Source organism: Loxodonta africana, chromosome 20 (assembly GCF_030014295.1).
Source record: "Loxodonta africana isolate mLoxAfr1 chromosome 20, mLoxAfr1.hap2, whole genome shotgun sequence".
Lineage (NCBI taxonomy): Eukaryota > Metazoa > Chordata > Mammalia > Proboscidea > Elephantidae > Loxodonta > Loxodonta africana.
The window spans coordinates 7541866-7568983 of record NC_087361.1 but is presented as its reverse complement, the minus strand read 5'-3'; the positions used below and the strand labels follow the sequence as shown (position 1 = coordinate 7568983).

At 38.2% G+C, this 27118-nt stretch overlaps 1 protein-coding gene across 3 annotated transcripts in view; it reads left to right on the top strand.

Moving 5' to 3' along the window:
* Positions 1-27118, top strand: part of ALCAM (activated leukocyte cell adhesion molecule) — a 203539-nt gene that overhangs the window by 147346 nt on the left and 29075 nt on the right. For all 3 annotated transcript variants that reach the window (XM_023559067.2, XM_023559066.2, XM_064273033.1), the window contains exons 2-7: positions 6929-7029; positions 10420-10639; positions 18858-18922; positions 21053-21140; positions 21600-21782; positions 26860-26987. In XM_023559067.2, coding sequence (XP_023414835.1) covers positions 6929-7029; positions 10420-10639; positions 18858-18922; positions 21053-21140; positions 21600-21782; positions 26860-26987 — 785 coding nt within the window. The remainder of the gene's footprint in view (positions 1-6928; positions 7030-10419; positions 10640-18857; positions 18923-21052; positions 21141-21599; positions 21783-26859; positions 26988-27118) is intronic.

Below are 27118 nucleotides of genomic sequence, written 5' to 3'. Positions count from 1 at the left end.
CTTAGTTTACTAGTTCATATGAATTCCATTTTGTTATTAGAGGACAGGGAACTGGTATTTTCTTTACATATTTCCTCTACAAAGCATACCTAACACTTTGCATGTGGTAGGTGTTCAATAAATATTTGATGAATGACCGGATGTATAAATAGATGATTTTTGAGGTAGGGCTTGAAAGATACATAGGAATTCAGCCAGAGTAGATGTGGACAAGAACTGATGAAGGGGGAAAGCTTAGACTAATGGGGAAGAATTAGGACTTATCCAGCCTCAGAGAACTTTTCATGCTTGTGGTATAAAGAAATATCAGACAATGGTAAATGGAGGAGGCAGTTTTCAGCATGGTAACACAAACACCGACATTGTTTTTTAAAAATTTCAATGTGCAGATCTTTCTATGATATAATATAGCTTATTACATTGACCTACAGACCAACAAAAAGGTAAAGATTTACATCATTATACGATACTAAGCTTGGAAGTAAAACAAAGAGCACAAATCTCGAAACATACTCTTGGGCACTAGCAGTATTTTATAATCTAGTAAGATGGCCCTTTGCCTTCTAAATGTTTTTGCACACCGTAATCATTTATCCAGCAGGTGTAAAGTCATACGTTTATAGAACTGCAGGACCTGATGGAAGAAAGAGAAAGGAAGGGCGATTGTTCTGCTTATTCGCAGGCGTTGTTTCGTTGTACCTGTAATGTATGGCATGTATGCAGATAGAGCCTTTTGAGAAAATGTATTCTTACTTCTGATTCAGTAATAACCTCATCTGGCCCCCAAGCACGCAAGTTTGTTAAAGGGAACTGACAAAAAGAAAGCGAGAAAAAATCTTTTCTCTGTTTCTCAAAATGTCATTAGTTTCCATCTGCCGTACATTCCATATGACTTGGGAATTACAGGTCCTTGTGTCACACACGCACAAAAGTAAATTTACTTCCAGTGCATTTCCTAGCTTTAATAAAAATCTTATCTCTTGTTTAATGCAACTAAAGTATGAGAGGAATCGTGAGATAAAATAACTTTGTCAACGAATCATAAAGTCACAGGTCTAGAAAGCACCTGCCACACCCACTCCATCAGTTAAACTATGATATTATATCATATTAAATAAAAATATATGTGTATGTATAGTTTACAAAGTTTATATAGTGTGGATAATTTTTGCTGGGTTGTATAGAAGAAGTATATTTCCTAAAATCAAATGCTTGTTATTTGTAAAGAGACTGGGAATCAAATTCTCCCTATTATAATTTATGTCACTTCTTTGGGGAAGATAAATTTTGTTTTTGTTATTTTCAGTTATGATACTTTTTTCGAGAAACATAACCAGTTGTTATCAAGTGCCATGTCTGCCTGCACACCTTCCCTAGTACCCAGTGATTATTTAGTCTCACACTAAAATTCTATTCTACTGAAGATAGTTTTATTGGAAACCACAGTTTTGTTGAACAAAAAGAAGCCAGTGGTAGAAGGTCTAAACCAGTGATTCTCAACTAGATGGACTTGGGGAGGGAGGCACAATTTTGTGCCGGGGGCATTTGGCAATATCTGGAGGTATTTTTGGTTACCGTAACCAGGGGGAAGGGGCCACTGGCATCTAATGGGTAGACGCCAGGGATGCTGCTAAACATTCTACAATACACAGGACAGCCTGGCCCAATAAGGGTTTATTCAGTCCAAATGTCTACAGTACTGAGGTTGAGAAACCCTACTTTAACCTGATTTTATAAAATATTTACATGTTTTAATTAGAGTTGTTTATCCTAATACATTAATAAAGCAAAAAGGAATGCTCACATTTTTAACTGTCAAAATTAGTAAAATAAAATTTGAAAGTCATTTCTAAGGAAAAATTTCTCGTTTCTGCCAACTCCCTCCCTGTTATGGATTTAATTGTGTCCCCCCAAAATGTGTGTCAACTTAGGTAGGCCATGATTCCCAGTATTGTGTGGTTCTCCTCCATTTTGTGATCTGATTTAATTATCCTACATGTTGTAAATCCTAACATCTATGATGCTCATGGGAGCCCTGGGGGCGCAGTGGTTAAGAACTATGACTGCTGACCGAAAGGTCAGCAACTCGAATCTACTAGCCGTTCCTTGAAAACCCTCTGGGGCAGTTCTACTCTGTCCTATAGGGTCGCTATGAGTCGGAATCGACTCCATGGCAATGGGTTTGGACTACTTTTTTGGTTATGAAGTTCATGAGGCAGGATTAGAGGCAGTTATGTTAATGATGCAGGACACAATCTACTAGGATTAGGTTGTATCTTGAGTCAGTTTCTTTTGAGATGTAAAAGAGAGAAGCTAGCAGAGAGAAGGGGGACACGCTATCACCAAGGAATAAGAGTCAGGGACGGAGCATGTCCTTTGGACCTGGGGTCCCTGCACTGAGAAGCTCCTAGACCCAGGGGAAGGTCGATGACAAGAACCTTCCCCAGATTCGATAGAGAGAGGAAGCCTTCCCCTGGAGCTCCCTCTTCTAGCCTTCTAAACTATGAGAGAATAGATCTCTGTTTGTTAAAGCCATCCACTTGTGATATTTGTTATAGCAGCACTACATAACTGAGACTCTCCCCAACCACTCATTTGTGCAAATGAATCTCTGTAAAATGTATGTAAAACTGGATTTTAGTCTGTATTCTTCACAGCTGTGAGCCAGTCGTAACCACGTTTAACCCTTCTACAGTACCTAGCAAAGCTACAAAGCTCAATAAATGCTTTTGAGGATGGCGATGCTATTAAAATATCAGTGCAATAAATTATAGTCATGCAAAATTAGAACATGAAAAATAGACTAATTCTCATCCTGTTTTCTGTTCTATTTGCTGTGATTCTTCTTGAAATACAGTAACAGATTCTGAGCTTTAAGCTACCCCAACCCAAATGCCTGTATGTCAGCAATGCAAAGGCAGTGATTCCTCTGAGCTTGATAGCCTTTCAAAAGACGTTTATAAGGAAAACAGCATTTCTCACCAATATTGGAAACATTATTTAATGTTAATTATTTCACGTAGAAATAAAAAGTATTCGCCTAACTTCTAAATTTTACTAGAGACTGTTTCCAGCGTCCCTTTAAATTGTTTGCCGTGTACAGAACGCATGACTAACTAGCTTGTTGTTATGGTTAACGGCCATCAGATTGACTGCGGCTCGTTGGGACCGCACATGTGCAGAGTAGAACTGCTCTGTAAGGCTTCAAGGCTGTGACCTTTCGAAAGCAGATCGCCAGGGCTGTCTTCCCAGATGCCTTCGGCCAGGCTTGAACTGCCAACTGTCCAGTCAGTAGTTAAGCGTTTAACCGTAGTTATGCCCCCTAAGGACTCCCTGTGAAGATAACCATCAGAACCACGGTGGAGTGGCTCTACTCTGTGACACATGGGGTTGCTGTGAGTCAGAATTGACTCAGTAGCAACAACAAGCTTGGTTTCTGGTTTTGGTCTGATATTCTATACGTTAAGATTGTTTCAGTTAAAAGATTTTTCCTAAGTTCTGCTTACCTCATTGTATTTTCATTTAATTCTCCTATTTAGCTTTTCTAGCTCTATTGTTTTTGTTTTGTTTTGTTTGTTTTTAGCTCTATTGTTTTTTTGTTGTGTTTGTTTACTCTTTAGTTAATAAACTTTAATTTAAAAAATGTTGAAATATCTATATACTAACCCTCAAGTATAACACTTTTTTGCATTTTCTTGTATGCCAGGTCATTTCAATAGTAACGGTAATAATAATAATTTATAATAATATTTGACATCTCTATAACACATTTAATACAGAAGGTTTCCAGCACAGTCTGAAGTGTCTGTATAACATGCATATACACATGAATATAACATGTATCACACTCAAATGCACACACATACACACACAGTGCTTTCACGTTCTGCCTGTACCTTCTTTGCAGAAGGACGTTATAGGCATTCTGTATTTGCAGTAGTGCCCAAGAGTCTCCAGGCTGCAAAACCATGAATAATATAACCAACCAATATTGCAGAGAGAAAGTTGCAGGGGAATTCTGGTAAGCTAAATTAAATTCAGTGTTGGCAAGTCAAAGATAAACAGCTCTTTCTTCTATGAATAGTGTAAACAGGATCATCCCTGTGGACAGGTGCTTTGGGTCTCAATGGCACTTCATATCTGTAGAAATTAGGACACTAATTCCTCACCAGATCCCGGTGGTCTCTGAAGCTACCTCACCCCGAGGAGCGTTAGAGTTAGTGTTAGTTAGCTCTTCCACAGATCCAAGCCTTGAGTCTTTCTTTTTGATAAACCTGAGAGTCAGGATCTCTTAACAAAAAGAGAAAGATGATGATTCCAGCAAACTTGAACACTGTTTCTGAAATAATCATGATTATGGCCCCTAGCGCCATCCAACTTACTGTCATTCATCCTGCCCTGTGTCTGTGGAGCCGAGCTTATGTCGGTACCTGTCGGCCTTTTACTTGCTGCTCTCCTTCCCGCCCTCGTTCTTGTCACCATATCTTATTTCCGTCATGCTTGTCAGCTCTTCGGATTGCTATCTATGTCATCCTGGCTGATCTTGGATATTAAGTTGTCATTAAAAGACCGAATCCACGAATCTTCAACTACTTTAAAGAAGAACAAAAACAGCTCTTTGCTTTTTGCTTTATGGTCATTACAAGAGGAAGATAAGAGGCATTTCAGAGTACCATTCGTAAATCACAGAGCATGTATGGTGTGTAATTTCTTTTCTACTGCAGTTCCACCCTTGAACCCTTTTAGAATGTGCTTGCTTTCTGTTTGTTTCTCGTCAAAACAGAGAGTACCAAACAGAGGACAAAATTCAAATTACTCACACATCCAAGAAAATACATCACAGCCTTTAGAGAGCATATGGCAGGAAGAAGAATTTTCAGGGTCCAGTGGTATTGGCTGCTCCCTGATTTTCCGTGATGTCAGTTTGATATCATTCATGGAAAGGACTCCACCGCGTTCAAATTAGGCTCCATTTTATTAAATAAAAATGCCAGGCACCAGTCCTGGAAATACAGAGAATAAAATGTGTGGACTCTTCCCTGTGGTAATTAGGCTTTCATCATACTCACTCATACAATATGTATCTAAGATTTATGCAGCTTCAAAACCTAGCACAAAATCTGGTGGATAACTAGCATGTTGAGGTTCTGTAGGGAAGAGAAAAGAAAAATGATCCGTGAGAAAGAGCAAAGCATTAAATTTGGGGAGAAGGAGTTTTGTTGTTGTTGTTAAATTTCCCGTACCTGGCAGAGGATTCACCTCTCTGATACCTAAACGGTGACCGGTGGCTTTCACCCCTTGGCCAACCCTAAAATGACCCTTACTTGTCAAAGGAGGGTGTGCTTATATAATGATAGGAAACAGATGCATTTCTTGCCATAATTTAAGTTACAGGCTCGGATCATCTTAGGTTTATTTACATATTCAAGTGCCTGATGAAAAACGGAATATTAAATTACAAAATAGTTTCCTTGGCTTGGCAGACCTGCACCTGTGTAGTCCGTTGAACAGGTCTTAAAACACGTGGTGTAAATTCTACATTTAGGAGCCAAGGTACTGAAGAAAACAAGCACTGTGTTGTGGAAAAAAGCATCTTCTCAACTGTTAGTTTGCGTGTTTGCAACCACAGATCTAAACCTCCATACTAAGAGACTATTCCTTCCTTGACAGTCTTATGCTTGTTGATGGTTTGAAGTTAAAAGGGCTGGAAGTTCCAGTGTAGGGCATACAAAGCAATCCATAGAATAATTGCGCTAATTTTTCATTATGAGACTGACCGTACAAAAAGCAATTTTAGTGAATCTTTTTCTCAAATAGTAAGTGAAAAACACATTCTCGTGGCTTATACTTTGTATGTTAAATTTTTACCAGCGTTAAAAATGCTGAAAATTCTAGTTGTTATGCTACATATTTACATGTAATGCATGTTTTTTATTTGGGATGTTTTTGTTCACTGGGGTGAAATTGTTTAAAGGGAAAGTAGCCTCCTCAATTCACAGAATTTTAAAATAGGAATTGTAGTATCTTTTTTTCTTTATTGAAGTTAATAATTTGTATCTTATATAAAATTTTTGTGCACAATAATTCTGTGACTGATAGATAACAGCAGAAGATGGTATCCACACTGTCCTGTTTCTTTAAAAAAAAGAAAGAAAGTCATAAATAAGACAGTCTGTCTATTTATGGCCGCACATTGCCTTAGCTTTGCACTTTAGCACCACCTGGTGGACAAAATACCTTTTTTTTTTCTTTTCTCCATGGTTTAAAGTAAAAGTACCTTCACAGGCTGTATCCAATTAGGACCTATTTTGAGATATATAATTTTAATAGTATTAAATTTTATACATAATTTTAAACAAAACAAAGTAAAAAGTACCTGAGAAGCCTTGTTGGTGCAGTGGTTAGTTCTAAGTACTATTACCAAATTAAATGTCATCAATTAGTATGCTACATACTTATGCAAGAATTTTTCCCCTGTGATATAATTATTTATTTACCTTTTACATTTTTTTCAGTAAAAGGTTAGATAAGGTTAACAGATGTTCTGTATCTTGGTAGCAAAGTGTGTTTTAGGTTACATTGTGTACAAAGAAAATGGAGGGGAATATTTTCAAGAACAATATTTTATGAAAAATTTTCATACTAGAAATGCATAACGTTATTATTTTATGCAAAATTTTTAAAAACTGCTATTTGTACTGATACTGTGAGAAAGTAACCCTTTTATGCTCATTTTTTCTTTTATAAATAAAATTCTGTTATGGTTATATACATATTCTCAGATTTTAATAATGTTTGGAATTTTCCCGAAGAGATATTCAACAATATTTGCAAATAAAAAATACAGGTATAAACAAAAGTGCGTTGTTTTGTTAATTCATGAAAACACATAACATTTTCTCTCCCTTTTTTTCCCTTTTTTCTAAAGGCCTTGGATGGTATACAGTAAATTCAGCATATGGAGATACCATTATCATGCCTTGTCGACTTGATGTACCTCAGAATCTCATGTTTGGCAAGTGGAAATACGTAAGTTTGACTGACCTTGAACTTGGCTAATAGCTTCCAGTTTTTGAAATAAAAATTTTTATGTGAGTAAATGGGCGTTTCACATGAGCATCATGGCAGCATTTGACCGTGGAGTACAAACGTATGAAGTTGGGATTAATCTGCTGAGTATGCCAGAAGAATTATTCCTAAGTCTTACATAACAAATGCTGTTTTTAAATAAAGCCAATAAACACGTAATTCTTAGATTATATTCAGTTAACAATTGAAGTGTTAGAGGCAGAGAAACATGCAGGATTCCAGACTACAGTCAGTAGAGTGTAGGCAAACGCTTAGTGGAAGATGACTGCCTTTCCCCACATACTGGTTTTTGCCTGGTGTGGCTACTGCAAAGCCAAGATGTCCCAGCAAATATCCCATTAATTACTCATCAGCATTATAACATTTTTCCTGGTGTTTTGCTTTAGAACTGTGTTGACGTTGTGGATCCTTTTTACATTTAACATTGTGGATATTATCTTTTTCTTGTAGATAGCAAAATCGTATTTTCTTAGTAATGGAGGCGCAAATGGATCTGAAAATAGAGGATAGATAACCAGGTAGTTGGATGTGGAAGGGTTAGATGACTAGGACTGATAAAATGTCTCAATTTAATTACCAAAATCAATGAAAGATATCTCTGTGGCACAATTTCCCAATGCTAGACCACATGAAACCCATGGTCATTTGCAAGCTTAAAGTAGAAATATGTTTCCCTGGACACAATAGCTACTACCCATCTCATTTAGACCAGAGCAAACTTTCTCTAGCTCCTTGAAATGTTGAGAGGTATTTGCATAGGAGAAGAATTTGATAGTCAAATAATTTTCTAAAAGTTTCTTTGTTGGAAGACCCTTCAGAGTCTTTCAAATGTTCAAGTACATTATAGATTGTCTGAGGGCCAGAGTTTGACTCGTTTCTTAAGTTTACCTGGTCACACAAGTTTTTCCCTCAAACACCTCTAACAGCAAATATTCTGAAGAACACATTTTGGGAAACGCGCTTAAGGTTGTACTCAACGGGTGGTGTACATAACACAGTCTTAAAATGGGGGTTCTGAAGTCTGACCAACAGGTTTTAGCGTATACTCGCTGTGGGATTCTGGGCAAGCGAATTAACCCCCATTTCCTCATCTGTGAAATGAGGATAATAGACTCTTCCTCACAGAGTTGTTGAGGGCTGCATGAAGCAATGCCCATGGAAACACTGACCTAATGCTTGGCATGTGGTAGTTGCTTGAGAAATGTAAACTGCTGTGACCTGGAGGCTGACAAACGGGAACACTCCACGCTTGCGTGAGTGCATACAAAGGGAGAGGAAGGAGGCGAGGCTGCAAGTATCCCTTTGTACTCCGCCTGTTACCAGTTCAGGTGGGGTAAATTTGCACTGCTTCTCTTTTCCTGTAAAGGTGGGAGTTTGAAATTAAGACTTATGAGAGCAAAGTGTGTTAGCACCCCCAAAATTCTGAGGTCCTGAGAGATTATCACGTAATTCACCTGTTGGGTCAAACATGCTGCCAAGATAAATTGAATGCAGGTGGTGAAAAACTGCGATCAAGGAAAATCCTGACTGTAACTAAGGGCGTAATTTTTACCTAAACTGAACTGACACAATGATATTTGGAAGCCAAACAATAATGGCAATTTTCAAATTGTCTGTTAGGCAAAAGGCTTCAGCAATTGATGGATGAGAGATACATTTCAGGTGCTGCGTGCCCTAAAAGCAGTCTTGATTTGCAGAAATTGTCAGTGCACCCCCTCTAACTCAATGTAACCTCCTGGAAGACGATTGGAACCTTTGGAAAAAGTGAAAGGAAGCAAACATAGAAGAAGGGTGGACTAGCTTCTGCCCTGTCACACTGAGCGTCCTGGGAGTGGGGCTCACAGCTGTATTGTGCTGCCCTCCCAACCCCACACCTACCTCCTCTTCACCAGCATCCGCCACAGTCCTGGGACAGAGGAGATGTCAGCTGTGGAGAGCGGAATCAGCTGCTGAGCTCAGATCTCAGCTCTGCCTAGGTTTGCTAATTGTGATTTGGGATGTTTTATCCAAACTCTGCCTCCATTTCCTAGGCTGTAAATGGAGCTAATATTGTAACTTTCATTTACTGTGTTGTTATGAGAATTAAAGAATCACTTAACACTTGGAAAGCCCAAAGCAAGAGCCTGACAAATATTAAGAGCTTAAAAACTAATGACTCTCATTTATTTCTTAAATAAATAATAGTGAAAGTTATGATTTAAGGTAAGGATTTGTATGTAAACCTGCAAGAAAATTTAAAGATTTAATTAGCACATAATTGATGTGTTTCGATATTCAACCAGCTAAAACTTTTGGACTCTTCAAGATTAACTTAGTAATCGATATTAATAACTTTTAAAACTTAAACTTTCATAGCATCTTGACATTTGCCATGCACTTTAACATGCTTTATCATACTCTGTCTTTTTGGGTTTGGTCTTCTCAAAGATCTGGTGTGGTAGGTAGAGGAGGGATTGGCCACTATTCTAGATTAAATTGATTATTAGCTAAGAGAGTTGTTGTGGGAGCAAAGGAAGAAACGCATTGTATGTGTTTCTGCTCTTGGCATAATTCTATATGCAAATTAGATTGTATTTTGATAATAAGTTTTTATATGTAAGCCTTTAGAGCCAAGTTTTATGCCTCAGATCCCTAAACTATGGATTTTCATGACTGATCTGAGTCTGTTGCTTAATGGACATGACTGTTTTACAAGGACGTGTATCTTTCCTCCGTGAAGGCTCATTAAGCAATGTTACATGTCAAGCTCAGCTATGTCACTTTTGGCTGAAAGGTGTGGACACTGAAAATTTGTGGATTAAAGTTAAAAATATGCCGAAGATAATTGTCCAAAAGATAATGACTACTTGTAGTCCAAGTAGATCATTTTGTACATTTGTTTTTATCTTTTTATATGTATATATATTAGACATAAGACCAGCCCTTGCTAGTTTCAAGAGTCATTAATTCTGTCTTCCAGACACAAGAAAAGCTGAGATTCCTAGGGCTCCGTCCTTTTATTTTTGCACACTTTTACTAATCCTGTAAAAGAACTTGTAGCCACTCCTCTTATGAGGAGTCGTTTCCAGTAACCAAATATTTACGTGAGGCTTGTATCCAAAATTATTCTTCCTTGACAAAATATAGAAACCCTGATGGCATAGTGGTTAAGAGCTACAGCTGCTGACCAGAAGGTCATCAGTTTGAATCCACCAGGCGCTCCTTGGAAACCATATTCTTCTTTGACAAAATATAAAAATATTGGTGGAAGAATATGGCCACGGAAATTTTGTTATTCTGAAACATCTGAATGTGTTTGTTTTTAAAATGTATTATTATTTCAATTTTTAGGAAAATCCCGATGGCTCCCCAGTATTTATTGCCTTCAGGTCCTCTACCAAGAAAAATGTGCAGTACGACGATGTACCCGAATACAAAGACAGATTGAGCCTCTCAGAAAACTACACTTTGTCTATCACTAACGCAAGGATCAGTGACGAGAAGAGATTTGTGTGCATGCTGGTAACTGAGGACGACGTGTTTGAGGCACCTACGGTAGTCAAGGTGTTCAGTAAGTAGTCCGCAGTATAACTGCTAAGTAGGATTGATGGCTGGTCCTAGAAAATGTTCTTTAGGAAGAAGACTGAACTCCAGCAGCTCCACAGCAGGCATCTATACAAGAGAACTTCTGGAGATATTCACTGTGCTCACGCACCCTGTCAGCCAGGAAAACAAGAAGCCTGAAATTTAGATAGGAGGTTTGCAGAGAGGAACTGGAAGAGTGCTCTCTGTTGTTTTGTTGGGTAAAATTTCGTGCAACAAAGGGGTACTCCTTAGTGGTAACTGCCACGTGAGCTTTACATTTCACTGACATAGACAAATAAATGTTCTGTGATATGAACGTTGATGGATAGGAGCCCTGGTGGCGCAGCGGTTAAGAGCTCGGCTGCTAACCAAAAAAGGTCAGCAGTGTGAATCTACTGGCCACTCCTTGGAAACCCTATGGGGCAGTTCTGCTCTGTCCTATAGGGTCACTATGGGTCGGAACCAATGTGATAGCAACAAGTTTGTTTTCTGGTTTTTTTTTTTAATACGTAACTGTAACCAGTTGCCGTCGAGTTAATTCCGACCCATAGCGACCCTGTAGGACAGAGTAGAACTGCCTCGTAGGGTTTCCAAGGAGCGCCTGGCAGACTCAAACTGCTGACCTTTTGGTTAACAGCTGTAGCTCTTAGCCACTGCGCCGCCAGGGTTTCCAGATGATTATACATACATGTGTAATCCAGGGTTTCCAGATGATTATACATACATGTGTAATCCAGGGTTTCCAGATGATTATACATACATATGTAATCTGGGGTTTCCAGAGGATTATACATACATATGTAATCTGGGGTTTCCAGATGATTATACATACATATGTAATCCAGGGTTTCCAGATGATTATACATACATATGTAATCATACATGTATTTTATATGTATATATGTATTAAGAGGAACTGTATGAGGTTGCAATTTTTGATATTTAAAAGGCATCACATATAGGCAAATCCAAACTATGATTTCGATATCTAAGCTTTCAATTTAATAAACAAGTACGCATATATTTAACTTCTGAACTTAAATCCTTGCTAATTTAGTTCTTTAAAGTATTCAGTTTAGAGAATCGCCCCAAAATAAAGACGTTCACATGCGGATACACCAAGGAGAAAAAAAATAGGAGAAAGTTGTAGAAGAAATTTGGAATAATTACTGTAGTCATTATGGCAAAGTTACTTTGCCTAATGATAATATATAGTTGACGTTACTGTGCAAATAACTATGCAAATGAATGACTTGAGAAGTTCCAATTAAAGCATTTTATCTTTTAAAATTCAGATAAAAAGTCCCACCTCAGTTACCTCATAAAATTTTAGAAATTATGGGAGAAAAAATAGGCCTCAACAGTTTCAGAATGCCAGTCTTTTTTAATTAGGGAAGAAGGTCTCGCTTTCAACTTTTTCTCTCTGCTTTCTGATAACTTGACAGCAACTAGAAGTTATTAAAATAAATAGGGAATGAAGAAACCCAGAGGGCCTTCCGACTGCAGCAGGTATAACCATGGAGTATGGCAGTTTCTCTTGTCATAGCCTATACAACCAAGCAGGAGTGCCCCCTAAGTATTTATATCGCCTTCAGAGCTCCTAGGGGTTCGTGACGCAGATTCAAAGAGTGCTTGGGCTACCAAAGGAAACCTTTGTTCTCTAGAAGAACCTTGTAAAAGCATATTCTGTGTTTCAGTTGATTACCTTTCAGTTTGGAAGACCCTTTCCAGAAACCATCTACCCTTCGCAACCATTTTATGAATCAAACGAAGTACCAGGTGTTTGCCTGGTGTGCCTCCTTCATTAAACAGCCCCCCAAACCTGCATCGCCTATTTGTTAGTGGCCCGTGTATTTTTTCTTTCTTTTCTTTCACTTCGCTTTGACGTTTTTAGGAAGAAAAATGGTGCGCCGCTCAGGACGTTCTTTCTAAAAGAGAACAATCCCTCACACTTTTTTTTTTTTTAATAGGCCATGATGTCGTAAGTATAAACAGATGTCAGGAATGCCCCACGGTTGATACAGAGATTAAGTCAAGCACTCCAGTGATTATGGGCATTCCCTTGTCATTGATGGGTTTTTTGTTTCCAGTTAAAACTACAGATTATCAAGATAGCATACACCGATGTTGAGAAAATTCAGGTTATTTCATTCGGAAGAATCTCTTGTGAGGGTTTTCCAAATATTCTTTTTTAAAAGTGTCTTGCAGCAATCTGAAAAGGAGAGTTTCAGTTGGTCTAATTCAGTACAATTTGCAAGCTGTTTTGGAGTACAGAGGATTCCTGTGAGTGTGAAAACAAACTCACACCCCGCATACCGCCCGCACCCCCTACCCGCTTCGCTTTTGAGTGTTGAAAACAAAGTGATTCTCAGAAACGGAATTTGCATTCCAGGCTCTGAGCCAGGGAGAATTTAAATAGACAAGTTACACACTCTTGAAAATGGTGTTTTATACCACAAATTGTGAGACCCTCCAAATCTGATAAAATGAGCAGCATAAAAAAAAAAAAGACAGTGTTTGCAAGAGCATATAGGGGGCTTGCTTTTATAAAAATAATTTAATTTACTTTAGGTGACTTTTTGTAAAGCAAACAACAGCTGTGACAGGGAGGCTTTTATTCTCTGCGTGTATATATTGCCGTCACTTGAGAGTTACTGGGCTCATCAGTCAGTCCTCTGTTTCGCTCTGGTGAATCACCTAGCAACATGCACCCTGTACCACAGACCCAAGGATGGTTACTGTGAGCCAATCACAGAGCAGCCTGCTGCGGAGGGCCATCGTCAGGGGCAAAGTCAGACTGTTTTTATTCAAACTAGAGGCCGTGACCGATGACTCTGTTACCTCTGATGCAGCTTTGTTTGTTTAGTTTTAAGCTATACCTCAGAAACAAGAAGTCATGCCCATAAAGCAGTCCAAATCCACAAAGTAACGCTGCCACTACTAAGGAAGCTTTTTTGTTTTTTTGTAATTGAATGGCATCAAAATCATTTAGTTCTTGGTTGCATTTAGTGCACACTTGAGGTTAATAAAACTATTCTTAAATGAGAGTAGACCTTTAAAAGTCTCCAAAGATTCATTCCAGTGATTGTGCAAAAGGCTTAGAGGTCAAATGGGTCCTGGAGAACCAAACGGCCAGCTGTGATATAATGAACAAATCACGGAGCTGGTCATTGGGAGAGCCAGGACTTTTAGATCTGCTGCAGTTTTCTCAACTTGGGCAATCACTTGGCCAGTCTGGGGCCAAGAGCCCCTCGTGGGTATAATGAGCGCTTTGACCAGATAGGGCTAGTCCCACCTTGTTGCTGGATCCTCTTCAGGAGCCAATGAAGAGGGTTGGGGAAGGCAAGGAGCTGCTGTGCTGCTCAGCTAAGCCATCCATCAAGTCAGTATTTCAGAGATCATCATGCTAATTTGTTCAGAGAAAAAGGAAGGGCTCCAACTCTGAAAAACTATTTGAAAACCACAAGCCAGGCTAATCTTAGTCCTTTATTCTGTGGTGTTAAAACAAAAACTGTCCCCATGCTGGGGAGTCTCCCGTACCTGTAGACCAGTTCTTCCCATGGTGAGAGGCCATGTTTGTTGGCTTCACACACAGTCGCTTCAGAGCTTCTCGGCTGCTAACCAAAAAGGTAGCAGTTTGAATCCACCAGCTGCTTCTTGGAAGCTCTATGGGGCAGTTCTACTCTGCCCTGTAGGGTCACCATCATTCGGAATCAACTCAGTGGCAACAGGTTTGGTTTGGTTTATTTGGGTATGTTTAATCTGAATACTTTTGTCCAGGTTTAATCAGAATTGAGCATCTTCCCTTCTGCAAAGTTGTTCAACCTACAAGTAAATGGTGTGGATTTTTTTTGGGGTGGGGGGTCCGCAAGGAAGTAGAAAATGACCTGTTTACAAATGGGACCTACGCTGTGCATTTTATTTTGACTTTTTAAGTATGTAAATGCGTTTCCCATGCCATGAGGACAGTACACTGTGACTGCACACACACAACGGTTTACTTAAAGTACCTCAGGATTTATGAGGGGTGATGGCTCACAACGTGCTGACGGAAGCCCTTTTGAATCAAGGTAACCAGTGCATCTCCCCTTCTTTGCTCTCCTCCCGTAGCACATTGAGCTGGCCTCTGTCTGGTTTTTGATAGTAACATTCATACATTGTGGGTAATATAACAGGAATTTTGCATTCATCCCTACGTCTTCACCTGGCTGGGAGATGGCTAGATACCAAAGTAGATGTAGTTTAGCAAATTGCTGATTTCTAGTTTCTCCAAAAGCTGATGTTAATAACCTTCATTAACAATAGCCTGGGTAATAAAGCAAGAGGAGATGTTTATTTTAGTATATTTCTTCCTGATAACACTCCATCTCCTTGCCACAATTTCCTTCTACCCTGACATGCGAATCTACTATATGACATCTCCAGCTAATACAAAACTAAAAGAGTTAAGACTGCTATCTTCTGAAATGTTTCAAGTTGCACTGAATATTAAATGTAGCCTAACTTTAATTATATATGGTAAGACCTCAAAGGATATTAGTGAAAACCCTACAATCTATTTGGTGAAAAAATAAATCATTTGAATCTTAGCATTATATACCATTGCTGTAGCTATAGGCATACCACATTCTGCTAAGAAGTGAAGTCTGGGTGTCGGCTGCACGTTCCCCCAACCCAGACACGGGTGCGCGCGTGCACACACACACACACACCCTGTAATGTACTATCAGATTTACTTTTTTAATTCACTTATTTCCTGATTTTAAACAACTGCGGTGCGGCCCTGTGATATGGTAGTGTCTAGCTACTTGAGTTAAGACAGCTGTGTCAGCAAGGAAGAAGACAATGAAATAAGGCATGGTTCTGTCATTTGATAAACATTCAGTTGAAGTGATTTTAGAGAAATTTAGTCAAGAATGTTCAGAAGCAAAATTTGGCTTAAATTGGTGCCCTTGACTAAATTACTTTAATAATGCAAATAAATTTGTGGGATTACTTTTCCTTTAAATTCTATACTTGGTTATGAATTCTTGAATCATATTAAGACATAATTCACATAAAGCTTTAAAAAACACTTTAAAATCAATATGCAATTATGCCAAAAGAGTATGTGTCCTCCTTTATGGTCAGTCCTTCAGCTAATACCCATCGATTGTTACAATCTAATATAAAAGAAAATTACATATGAAAAGTGTAGTTAATATGGAAGGTTGAAATGAAAGTTTAAGGAGAAAATAACTCAAGGAAATGCAATAGGTATTACCATTTTCTCCACAATACTCACTGTAGATCTCTCTTCCAAATAGGGATAAGAATAACAATGTAAAGAGGACTAAACTTTAAGCATTTTAAAATCAAGTTTCCCTAGCTTCCCTACAGTTTTATTTTACTGAAAGAAAAAAAGAATTTTAGAAAATATTTGTGGACCCAAGCTTGTATGGACCAAAGAACCAAAGACTGTAACACTCTGTTAATAACTATGGTCGCATTGATAAAATATCACAGAATTTTTAAAGCAAAGTAGTAGTACACATGCTATGTAAGAGGAAGTGAGTATGGGCCCAACTGTTTTGCTACATGACTTTAGTAGACTAGAAATTAGCGTAACTTGGCAAAACTGCCCACCAACTCTTTATATTTAGAGCCTCATTTTTTTTTTTTTTTGGCCAGGAATTTTTCAGATCTCTTCATATATTCCATGCATAGATGCTGCTGAAGGAGAACCTAAAAACCATTTCTTCATTTTTTCTTGTTAATTTTGACTCTTGATGGGCCACCTAAATTAGTTTAATATCTTATCTCTCTTGAGCTCTCAGGGAAGATGACTAAATTACTGATTTCAGTTCCCAGAGAACTTCAGCCTTCTTACTTAAGCCCCAAGAATTTTCATTTTAGTTAAATGTTTTGGATGCAGGCCTATCACAAATGTATTTGAGACATTTGGCTTTTTAAACATGAATTTCAAATTGAATTCAGTGGTTTATGAACAACTCAGAGTTGTTATTATGAATATTGACTTTACATCAAAATAGTGATGACACTGTTGATATGTGGGAGACTTGAACTCCCACAACATGTGTTTCTCAGAAACCGTTGTCTGTTTTCACTTTTTTTGTCACTGTGAATCATTTTTCCTTCACTTTCATAATAAATCAAGCAGTCAGATATCACTTTGTGATTGTGTTAAGATAGTTGCCTCTGTTGTGCCTTTCTGCTTTTCAATATTTCCCTTTTTTTTTCAATTTTTCTATCATTCTTATGTGTATAACCTGTGTATTTGGAAACTAGAAAATCACCCTTGTAAAGATTGTATTAATAGAATTGGATTTCTAGAATTAATAGTAAGTGGGTTCTCTTGTAATTAAAATGCACGAATTCAACACATAGCTGGATTTGTTATTATTCATTATTCTAATTTCTAGTACAAAGCATAGTTGCCAAGGGGAAATTAGTTCTAGATGTTAACCTGAAGAAGGTTACATTTTTTCTTGTATCAGTTCTGGTGCTATCCATTTTGCTGACCCAAAGATACTTTGGTCTTCTTCGCTCGTTAGGTGCCATCGAGTCAGTCCCCACTCACAGTGACCGCATGTACGACAGAAGGAAACACTGCCCAGTCCTGCGCTATCCTCGTGATCGTTGTTATGCTTGAACCCATTGTTGCAGCCACTGTGGCAATCTATCCTGTCGAGGGTCTTCCTTTTTTGCACTGACCCTCTACTTTACCAGAGATGATGTCCTTCTCCAGGGACTGGTCTCTCCTTATAACATGTCCAAAGTACATGAGACAAAGCCTCGCCATCCCTGCTTCCAAGGAGCACTGTGACTGTACTTCTTCCAAGACAGATTTGTTCATTCTTCTGGCAGCCCATAGTATATTCAATATTCTTTCCCAACACCATAATTCAAAGGTGTTTATTCTTCTTCGGTCTTCCATATTCGTTGACCACCTTTCACCTTTGATTGAAAATACCATGGCTTGGGTCAGGACATCTTAGTCCATAAGTGACATCTTTGCTTTTTAACACTTTAAAAAGTTCTTTTGCAGCAGATTTGTCCAATCAATACGTAAGCAGTCTTTTTCCTCATTTTCTATAATGGTCTGAGTAGATAACATGTTTGGTAACTGAATTCCAGATTGAGTAATAATGTACAAAAGCAAATTTCGTTTTATTTGGTAAGCAAAATTAATAGTATTGGAGCTGATTAGCAATAAGACTCTGAAAGAAAGAGTATTTGGGTTGTTTTTATTTGTTTATATGAGCATAGAATAATTCTCCAGGAGCCTCATAAAAATGAATGGCAATTAGGCAATATACATTTTCTGTACATTAATTGTTGGAGGTAATTAAAAAGCATAAAATGTATCAATAATAGAAAACTAGAAACTGAGATTTAAATAATTTAAAATCAGTTTAAATCATACGTTGTTTCTTCAGTTTTTAATCGTTTTTTCTCTGAAGCCTCTATTAAAATTTATGCTTATAGAACATCTTATATGTAAAATGTTTCCTTCCATTCTGTCTCAGATTCCAGATTTTGAAGATTTCCTCACATTTATAGCTTTCTAATATGACTTGACTTTAAAGATAAGGTTTGGACTTGAACTTCTACATACTTTAATTAGGTTTCTATTTCCCATGTTTTTAGAAAAATGAGTCTTATACTTCACTGTGCTCAAGAATCCCATTGGGATTTGTTTTAAAAAAAAAAGATGTGGATTTCTGGGATTTTTCCCAGATATTCTGATTCAGTAGGCCAGGTAGAGCTGAGAAATCTGTATTTCAAACAAGTACTCTGGTGACTCTGATTCATGGGGGTTAAGGCCTTCAACTAATGAGGTGGAAGTTACTGATAAGTAGAAAATGCGTATGTTTTGGAGACAATACTGTCTTTAGTACGTTAACTTCTGTTTTAATATCAAATCTATGTTTACTAATTATATCAAGAAGGTATCACAGATAATTTATTCAAAGGAGTTATAAGCACTTAAAATAATATTTAAAGTAAATAAAGCAAATACTTGGAGGGGGTAGAATAACCAGTTATTATTCTTACAGTTACACTGGAAGCCTATTCATTATTTTGTTGCTTGTTTTTCTGCTTTGAGTAAATGGATTGTTTTTGCTATAAATTAAGTCACAGATGCCTTTTTTTTTTTTTTTTTCCCTGTGTTCTTAAAACCTTTTTCTACTTAACTTTAGAGCAACCCTCTAAACCGGAAATTGTAAGCAAAGCACCATTTCTGGAAACAGAGCAGCTAAGACAGGTAAGAACTTCTTTTTGATTAACTGCCTCTAATTACTGTGGTGCTAAGTGCCTTCCGTGGACCCTGAATGACATGACAAGTTAGATGGACTTTGCTCTTGAGGAGTTGTCTGTGTTAGAGTTGCCACTCAGAAAATCTGTGCAAGGTATAGTGTGGACACAGAGTAAGGCGTGGTTCTTTTTGAAGGGAGAAGAGGGGGATACGGGTCAAGAAAAACAGAACCCTTTCTTGTTTGAATAAGCTGAATGTTTAATAGAGTCGTGAAAGATGAGTAGATTTTCTCCAGGCCAAAGGTAGACAAGGGCTTTCTAACAACATGGAATAATATTATGTAAAAGAGAATGACAAGTTTTGCAAACTTGAAGTTATTTGCATTGCTGAACATATAGGTAGTGACACTAGGGGCATGGACAAGAGAACGTGGAAAGAGATGAATTTGGGGAGGTATAAAAAGGTCACATCATGATAGGCCTCATACGCTGTGTAGGGAGTTTGGACTTTATTCTGTGGACAAGTTAAACAGTTGAAAGATAGAAGTAAAGGAATAAGAAGATCAGGTTTAAAAGATGACAGTAGTGAGGGTGGGGGGGGTGAAGAGAGGTTGTAGTGAAGGGAGAGAGACTGGGATTACAGATAAGAGCACATCCATTGACCAATAACTTTCTTTTCACTGATTAAAACACCTGGTTTTTCCTTTGTGGTAGAAAAAATTCTTTGAATAACATTAAATTTTACAACATAATATTATTTGATAAATACTAAATATTAAAGTTAAAACACTTTTGGAGAAAAGTGGTTGAGATTATAGATCATGGTAAATATACATAGAATAAAATATACACAGTATGTAACTGGAAAGGCAGCCTGATCTTGGCACAACTGGACCAATAAGCAACATCATGATAAATGGAGAAAAGACTGAAGTTGTCAAGGATTTCATTTTACTTGGATCCACGATCAATACTCATGGAAGGATCAGTCGAGAAATCAAATGACACATTGCACTGGGCAAATCTGCTACAAAACCAAACCAAACCCAACCCACTACCATCGAGTCGATTCCAACTCCTAGCGACCCTAGAGGACAGAGTAGAACTGCCCCATAGTTTCCAAGGAGCGCCCACTGGATTTGAACTGCTGACCTTTTGGTTAGCAGCTGTAGCACTTAACCACTACACTACCAGGGTTTCCTTCTGCTGCAAAGGACCTCTTTAAAGTGTTGAAAAGCAAAGATGTCACCTTGAAGACTAAGGTGCACCTGACCCAACATCATGTGCATGTGAAAGCTGTACAATGAATAAGGAAGACTGAAGAAGAGTTGATGCCTTTGAATTGTGGTGTTGGCAAAGAATATAGAATATACCACGGGCTGCCAAAAGAATGAACAAATCTGTCTTCGAAGAAGTACAACCAGAATGCTCCTTAGAGGCAAGGATGGCAAGATTGGGTCTTAAGTACTTTGGACTTGTTGTCAGGAGGGATCAGTCCCTGGAGAAGGACATCATGCTTGGTAAAGTACAGGGTCAGAGAAAAAGAGGAAGACCCTCAACGAGTTGGATTGACACAGTGGCTGCGACAGTGGGCTCAAGCATAACGATTGTAAGGATGGTGCAGGCCCCGGCGTGTTTCGTTTTGTGGTACATAGGGTCGCTATGAGTCGGAACCCACTCAACAACACCTAGCAACAAAAACAATGATTCTTGCACACACAGATCTGTAAGCCGTGGTAGTCGGAACCCACTCAACAACACCTAGCAACAAAAACAATGATTCTTGCACACACAGATCTGTAAGCCGTGGTAATAGCCAGTGTTAATGCAGTTATGTTATTTAGGTGATGTTAAAAATGAGTAATGTTAGAAATGAATTTGGTAATGCTTTTAAATGAAAGTGATTTTATTAATAGTGGCATGATCTGTTGAACATTTAAAAATGGGCAAGACCATATTTTTAAGTACAAAAGATGATGTTTATACAAGAGAGTATTTATTCGGTCCTTAGTCAGCGCTTGGAAGACTAATAGGTCCAGAAACCTTTGTGATAACTCTGCAGCCCCCAAGGAGTCTGAGGCTCCCAAATTGACAGACACTGATTGCAACAAAGTGGTAACATTTTCTCTTTGTTTTGCAGTTGGGTGATTGCATTTCAAAAGACAGCTATCCATATGGCAACATCACATGGTACAGGAATGGAAGAGAGCTGCAGCATCGTGAAGGAGGTGGGTATGAGTTGGACAGTAAACCCCGATGACCTGTTTTGACTTTGTCTTGTGTAGGTATTCCTTAGAGTCTCTTGTGTCTGGATGTGTTGCCCTCTCTTGATCAATGACTGTATGCTTTGTTAGTTTAAGTAGTCATTATATCATTAACTGATTTTTTTAAATACCATTTTAGCCCTTGTGCAGAAGAATCAAGAGCAGAGAAAATTATTTCTGTATGTGGCATGTTCTAGAAGTTAATTAAAATGAGTGGATGATGGGGCTCCAAAATTCTGTTTCTGTCTGTGCCTCTGACTCATGGCTTTGAAAAGATATCCCACCTCATTACATGCCAATCTACCCTCCTGGTAAATACAGTTAGAAGGACAAGCCCACTATTCAATGGTGTTGTGACATTTAATTAAGGATTGTGATTTTCAGGTGAAAGATTCTATCATTAGTGTTCTTTATTTTCTTCAGTGGTGAACATAAGTTTTAATAAGCAAATGGACCCAGCCACTCAGCTCTATACCATGACTTCATCCCTGGAGTACAAGGCAACCAAGGCTGATATACAAATGCCATTCACCTGCTCTGTGGCATATTATGGACCATCTGGCCAGAACACAGTTTATTCTGAACAAGCAGTCTTTGATATTTACTGTAAGTTACTTGATATGTAAATTCAACATGCAGTTATAATGTTTTAGAATAAATATTCAAATATTATTAATCTTTTAAGTCCCAAATCAAATGTTTTTTTTGAATTTTGTTCCAATTCTCCACCCCTCTAAAAAAATGATCCCCAAATTATCCCTTCTTCCTTGAAAAACATACAGCACAAAAGCTTACCACCCATCTTATGGTATCTTTTATTACCTACTTTATTATTTATGACCATCTCTTCTGTTTTCTGCTACATTCTAAGGTCCTTAAAGGCAAGACCTCTACCGTGGTCCATTCTTTCTCGTAGTCCTCACCTGTTGCACGCTGCCATAAATTTTGGAGGAGTTCAAAATGCTTTCTAATCGTTTTCTGAATGAATGATGGACAAATACAGGATTATGACTGGTCTTCTAGATGAGAACTCCCATTTTAATAAAAATACTTATTTTAATGATTAGATGAATTGCATAACTTATGTAGGAAGTTATATTCCAAGATAGTTTGATCAACTGTATTCACTTTTGCTCACAGATTTGAAACATAGCATATTAGACGACAAAGGAGTCTATGAAGTCTCCTGGTCACCTGGTCTAACTCCACTATTTTACTGCAGAGTAAAGTGAGGCTCAGAGAGTTGTCCTAACTTAGCTGTAGAGACCAGATCAGGATCCTTTTCGCCAGTGCTAGCCTCTTTCCTGTAAGGCTGTTGAACAATTAAGAGTAAAGGTGCTGACATTTCAGCTGTGAATTACAGTGTGTTTTCAGAAAAGTAACTTAACCACTGTAGGGCTCAGTTTTCTTGTCTTGAAATGGGAAAATATAATACCTAATTTATAGTGTTGTTACGGAGATTAAGTGAAATGGGAAATCTGAAAGCGCGAGCACAGTACATGTAAATGCTCATTATTAAGTACTGTGGTCATCATTAGATCAGCACAGAAGTACAGTAGGGAGAGTGGAAAAGTGAGGAAGGGCAAGACATAGTGCAATAATATTTATATATCACTACACAAGCATACAGCCAGAAGTATGTTTTTGGAAAAAATGCAAAAGAGGATTTAATTACTAATATTACTTAAAATGAATGAAAAATTCTCGTAATACTGCTGTGTGTTCTAGAATAACAGGACACTTCTACGTCTATTCTGGAGGAAGGGCAGAAATGCCAGCTCACCCTTTGGAACGTTGTGCCTCATCTGCATTTGTTTAATATTTGATTTTATATTTGCTGAAAATATACAGAGCAAAACATGTTCCCATTCCAGGGTTTCTAGACATAGTGATCAGTAACTTTGGTTGTATTCTTCACATGGTTTCAACATTCTCATTGTTTCTGTTCTAGTTGTTCCACTGCCATTTGCTTAAACTCCCTCATATACAATTATTTTACTTCTATAAAGCACAAATCCTTACACAAGGAAAAAAAAAATGAAAACCTTGACTTACCCTAGCATTAAAGGGTTGTTTTGCCTTATACTTGAGAAATGCTTTGGTTTGATTTAAAAGCAAAACATTAGATTGTCTCTGCCTGTGTAGCTTATCTAAAATCAAGCTATTATTTCTCTAAGTGAAGACAGAATTCTGGCTGTTCAAAAAATTCAACTGAAAACAAACCATCTCGGTGTTAGTGAAAAGGTACAAGACAGGAGAGAACACCAAGATGTATAACAAAAATTGGGAATTGATTTAAGACAGAACAGGAATGTATGTGAGTGTCAGGCATGGAGAGTTGGGGTGGGCAGAGAAATCTTCGGATGAATAAAAAGGAAATGATGTTACCATGACTGGCCTTGAGGGGCACTTGGTATGGTTTTGAGAAGTCACACATACGCAATACTAGGTTTTACGGCGAAGACACCAGGGATTTACTGCATAGGCTCAATATTTGAGGAGTTTACTACCCCAATAGAAAAAACAAGACACCTCCATTGGAAGGAAATTGTCAGTACAGGGTTCGAGCGGTAAGTGCCACAGGAACTCCACAAAGGTCCTGAGCTCAGCTGCTCCAGGACAGTGGTTCTCAGACTTTAGTATGCATGAGAATCACCTGAAAGGCTTGTTAAAATACAGATTTCTGGACCCTGCCCTGGAGTTTCTGATCCAGTACATATGGGGAAGGGCCCAAGACTTTGCATTTATAATAAGTTCCCTGGCAATGCTGATACTCTGATCTGAGGACCACACTTGGAAGAACACCCTACTGTGTAGAAAAGATCAGGGAAAAAAAAAAAAAAAAAGGAGAGAGCTAAATGAAGAGCAGTACATTCCAGAAAAAGGAATGTGGGGAATTCGTCTTGACAGAGCTTGAGAAAGAAGCACTAGTCTACTCCTTCCTTAACCTACCCGGTCAGTAGTAAGTCCTGCAGATTCTCTAGCTCTTCAGCTGCATTTATCCGATTCTTGCCTTCTGACATTGCCTGAGTTTAGGTCATCATTCCTCATCGTCTGTATTTCTGCAGTGATTTCCTAAATGATATTCCTCCTCTCTCTCCACCTGTCTCTAGTCACTCTGAACAAACTACCTTTCATGTGACTGCCAGAAATATCTTTCTAAAACACAAATCTGATCAGGTTACTGCTCTGCTTAAGATTCTTCAGTGACTCCCAGAGTTCTCCAGTAAATCTTGTCACGCCCAAGTCGGGTGTACCTGGAGGACCTTCTAGCTCTGATCCTGCACTGTATCTTGACCTCCGTCACTGTACCCGTGCTCTATTCTCCAGACTCCTGTAGAATACTAACTGCATGTCTTCCCCAATACTGTGACTGTCTCCCCTTTATCATCTAACTAGCACCTACTTCTCCTTCAGAACCCAGCTCCAGGGTAATTTCCTCCTAAAAGCTTCACTATTTCAGGCTTCTATGGACTGCCCGTGATGGTGTGTTTACATCACATGCAGTTTTTATGGTGATATGGTCTTAGTTGTCATGTCTGCTCTCTGGTAGTCATGAATGGACTTGAGAGCAGAGAGTATGCTGTATTTAACTTTATAATCCCAGCACTTAGTGCCTGCACAAAACTGATGTTCAATAAATTTGGCTAAATGAGTGAATGACTAGATGGAAGGATGGATGGATAGATGAGAGGAAAACAATTGAGTAGACTCTTGGTTATCATGTTAGGGTTTGTATACAGTAATGATACAAGATTAATGAGCTAGATTCAAGTCAAATTGTGGTTACCAGTTTAAGAAATTTTGTATTTCAATCTTTAAGTGTTGGGAATGTATGAAGGAGTTTTAATACTGATGTAATATTCAAAACATCATTTCAGAAGATTGATTTAACAAAAATATATATGAAGGAGTAATAAGGAGAAAGGCTTAAGGTGAGGCTCCAAGTGGAATTTGATGGCCGTGGTTCAGGTGTAGGTTGATTAGGGCCTAGACTAGGGTAATGTTAGTGGGAATAAAAGAGGAGAATCAAATGCAGAAAATATTATAAAGTTACCAAGATGGGTGACAAAAATTGGAAATCATGAGGACTTGGCAATTGGGTGAAGAAGAGAGGGCAAAAGAGAAAGCTAGAGTAACTGGCAGAATGATGATTTACTGATAGACAAAGTGAAACTCAACGTCAGGGCAAAGGGAGATCAAGAAACCATTAATTTTGGTTTAGTCAAGTTAGAGGCTATCCAAAAAGTTACCGTGAAAACATAAATCTGTTTCATTAACCCTCTGATCACACTTTAGTTCTTCAATGCTCTATAAAGGGCAAAGCCTATCCAAAAAGGGACAGAGAAGGAAATTTTTGAAGAAATAAAGTCAGACAGGTTGTGATCCCTGGCTGTCCTGGTGGAGCCATGATCGGAGGCGTGCAGCGACAACACGCTACGGGCCGAACTGGTGAGACAAAGGCCGCGTAAAAGAGTGAGGAGACCCAGAAATGGGAGGTCAGTGGGGCCAAAAGCAAACTTTATTCACTTCCCACATTTTCTGGGGACTTCCAGCCAGGACACTACCTCAGGAAATTTCAGAAAATGAAACAAGTATATTAAATGGATCACTCTTTAGCCTGAGAATGTTCTGACTGAACATTCAGAGTTTTTCAACCATAGAGGAAAGGTAAAGTGCAATTTAGAACAACCTTGCAAAGTTTTTTCTGCACCTTAATCTTAGAAAGGTAAATAAATGTTTGCTGAAGATAGAAAAGAGCCTCCAAATCTACCGCTTTTGTGTCTCGTTTTGTTAGGTAATAACAAAATGGCTCTTTCCAGGTAGATTATTTTTAGCTCTACCAGTTTGGAAATATAGACACACTCCTCAATAGTTGTTAAGTCTTGTGGGGGAAAAAAAAACATTTCTCAAAATTTCACCTTTGCGTTATATGATTTCAGAATTCACTTCTTGTACTTTACAGCTAGTGGATAGGTTAGAAAGTGCATCATTTATAACTCCACCACCACCTCCCCTTTTATTTCCTGTTTGCAGACATGGTCCCTCCAGCCTTTAATTTCTTTAGCATTCTACTGTTGAGCAGCAGCCTGTATTAAAGAGTACCCTTTAACCATATTTTCTCCATGAAAATGACCAAAATGGAATGAACGCTGCATCTTGGCTCCAGAGAGCAGGACAGATCTAGAATGCATGTGCCGTCCTGCTGGGAGTGGTGAAAGCCGATCTACTCTTCTGCATGCCGGAGAACGTCTGGTGCTGTTTAGCTCATGTCTCCTTTCATTTACTGTAATGGATTTCGCTCCTTTGCTAGCTGATTCAGTCTTTCCCAACTGTAAGATTCACATAATATAGTGAAATTTCCTTATAATGAAATCATATGGTGAATTTGTTCCAACTGGTCTTTTACACAAAATGATTATGGTCATTCCTACCTTGGTTAAAGACATTTTGCTAAGAGGAAATTGATTTTTATATAACTGTGTCTCTTTGTAGTTTCCCTAACCAAGATTAGTACTTGGTATAGCAAGTAGCTATTAACTTCAGTCTGTCTATAAAATGATACATTTAATTAGCATTACTATGTTCTTGAGAACATTGTATATATTTAGTCATTTACATTGTGTGTACAGAGTAATTTGATTTTCGATGAAAATGGTTAACTTATATCTGTGACTTGCAGATCCCACAGAGCAGGTGACAATACAAGTGCTGCCGCCAAAAACTGCCATCAAAGAAGGGGACAATATTACCCTTAAATGCTTGGGAAATGGCAACCCGCCTCCTGCGGAGTTCTTGTTTTACTTACCTGTAAGTGCTTAAGCATTATTACTTGAGGTAGACTACTGTAATTTTGTCCTCCTGTTTGGTATCTGGTTGACATTAAAAATTTACATACTTACGTAGCTTAAATTTTTTTGGTTGTAGCTTAAATGAGAGAG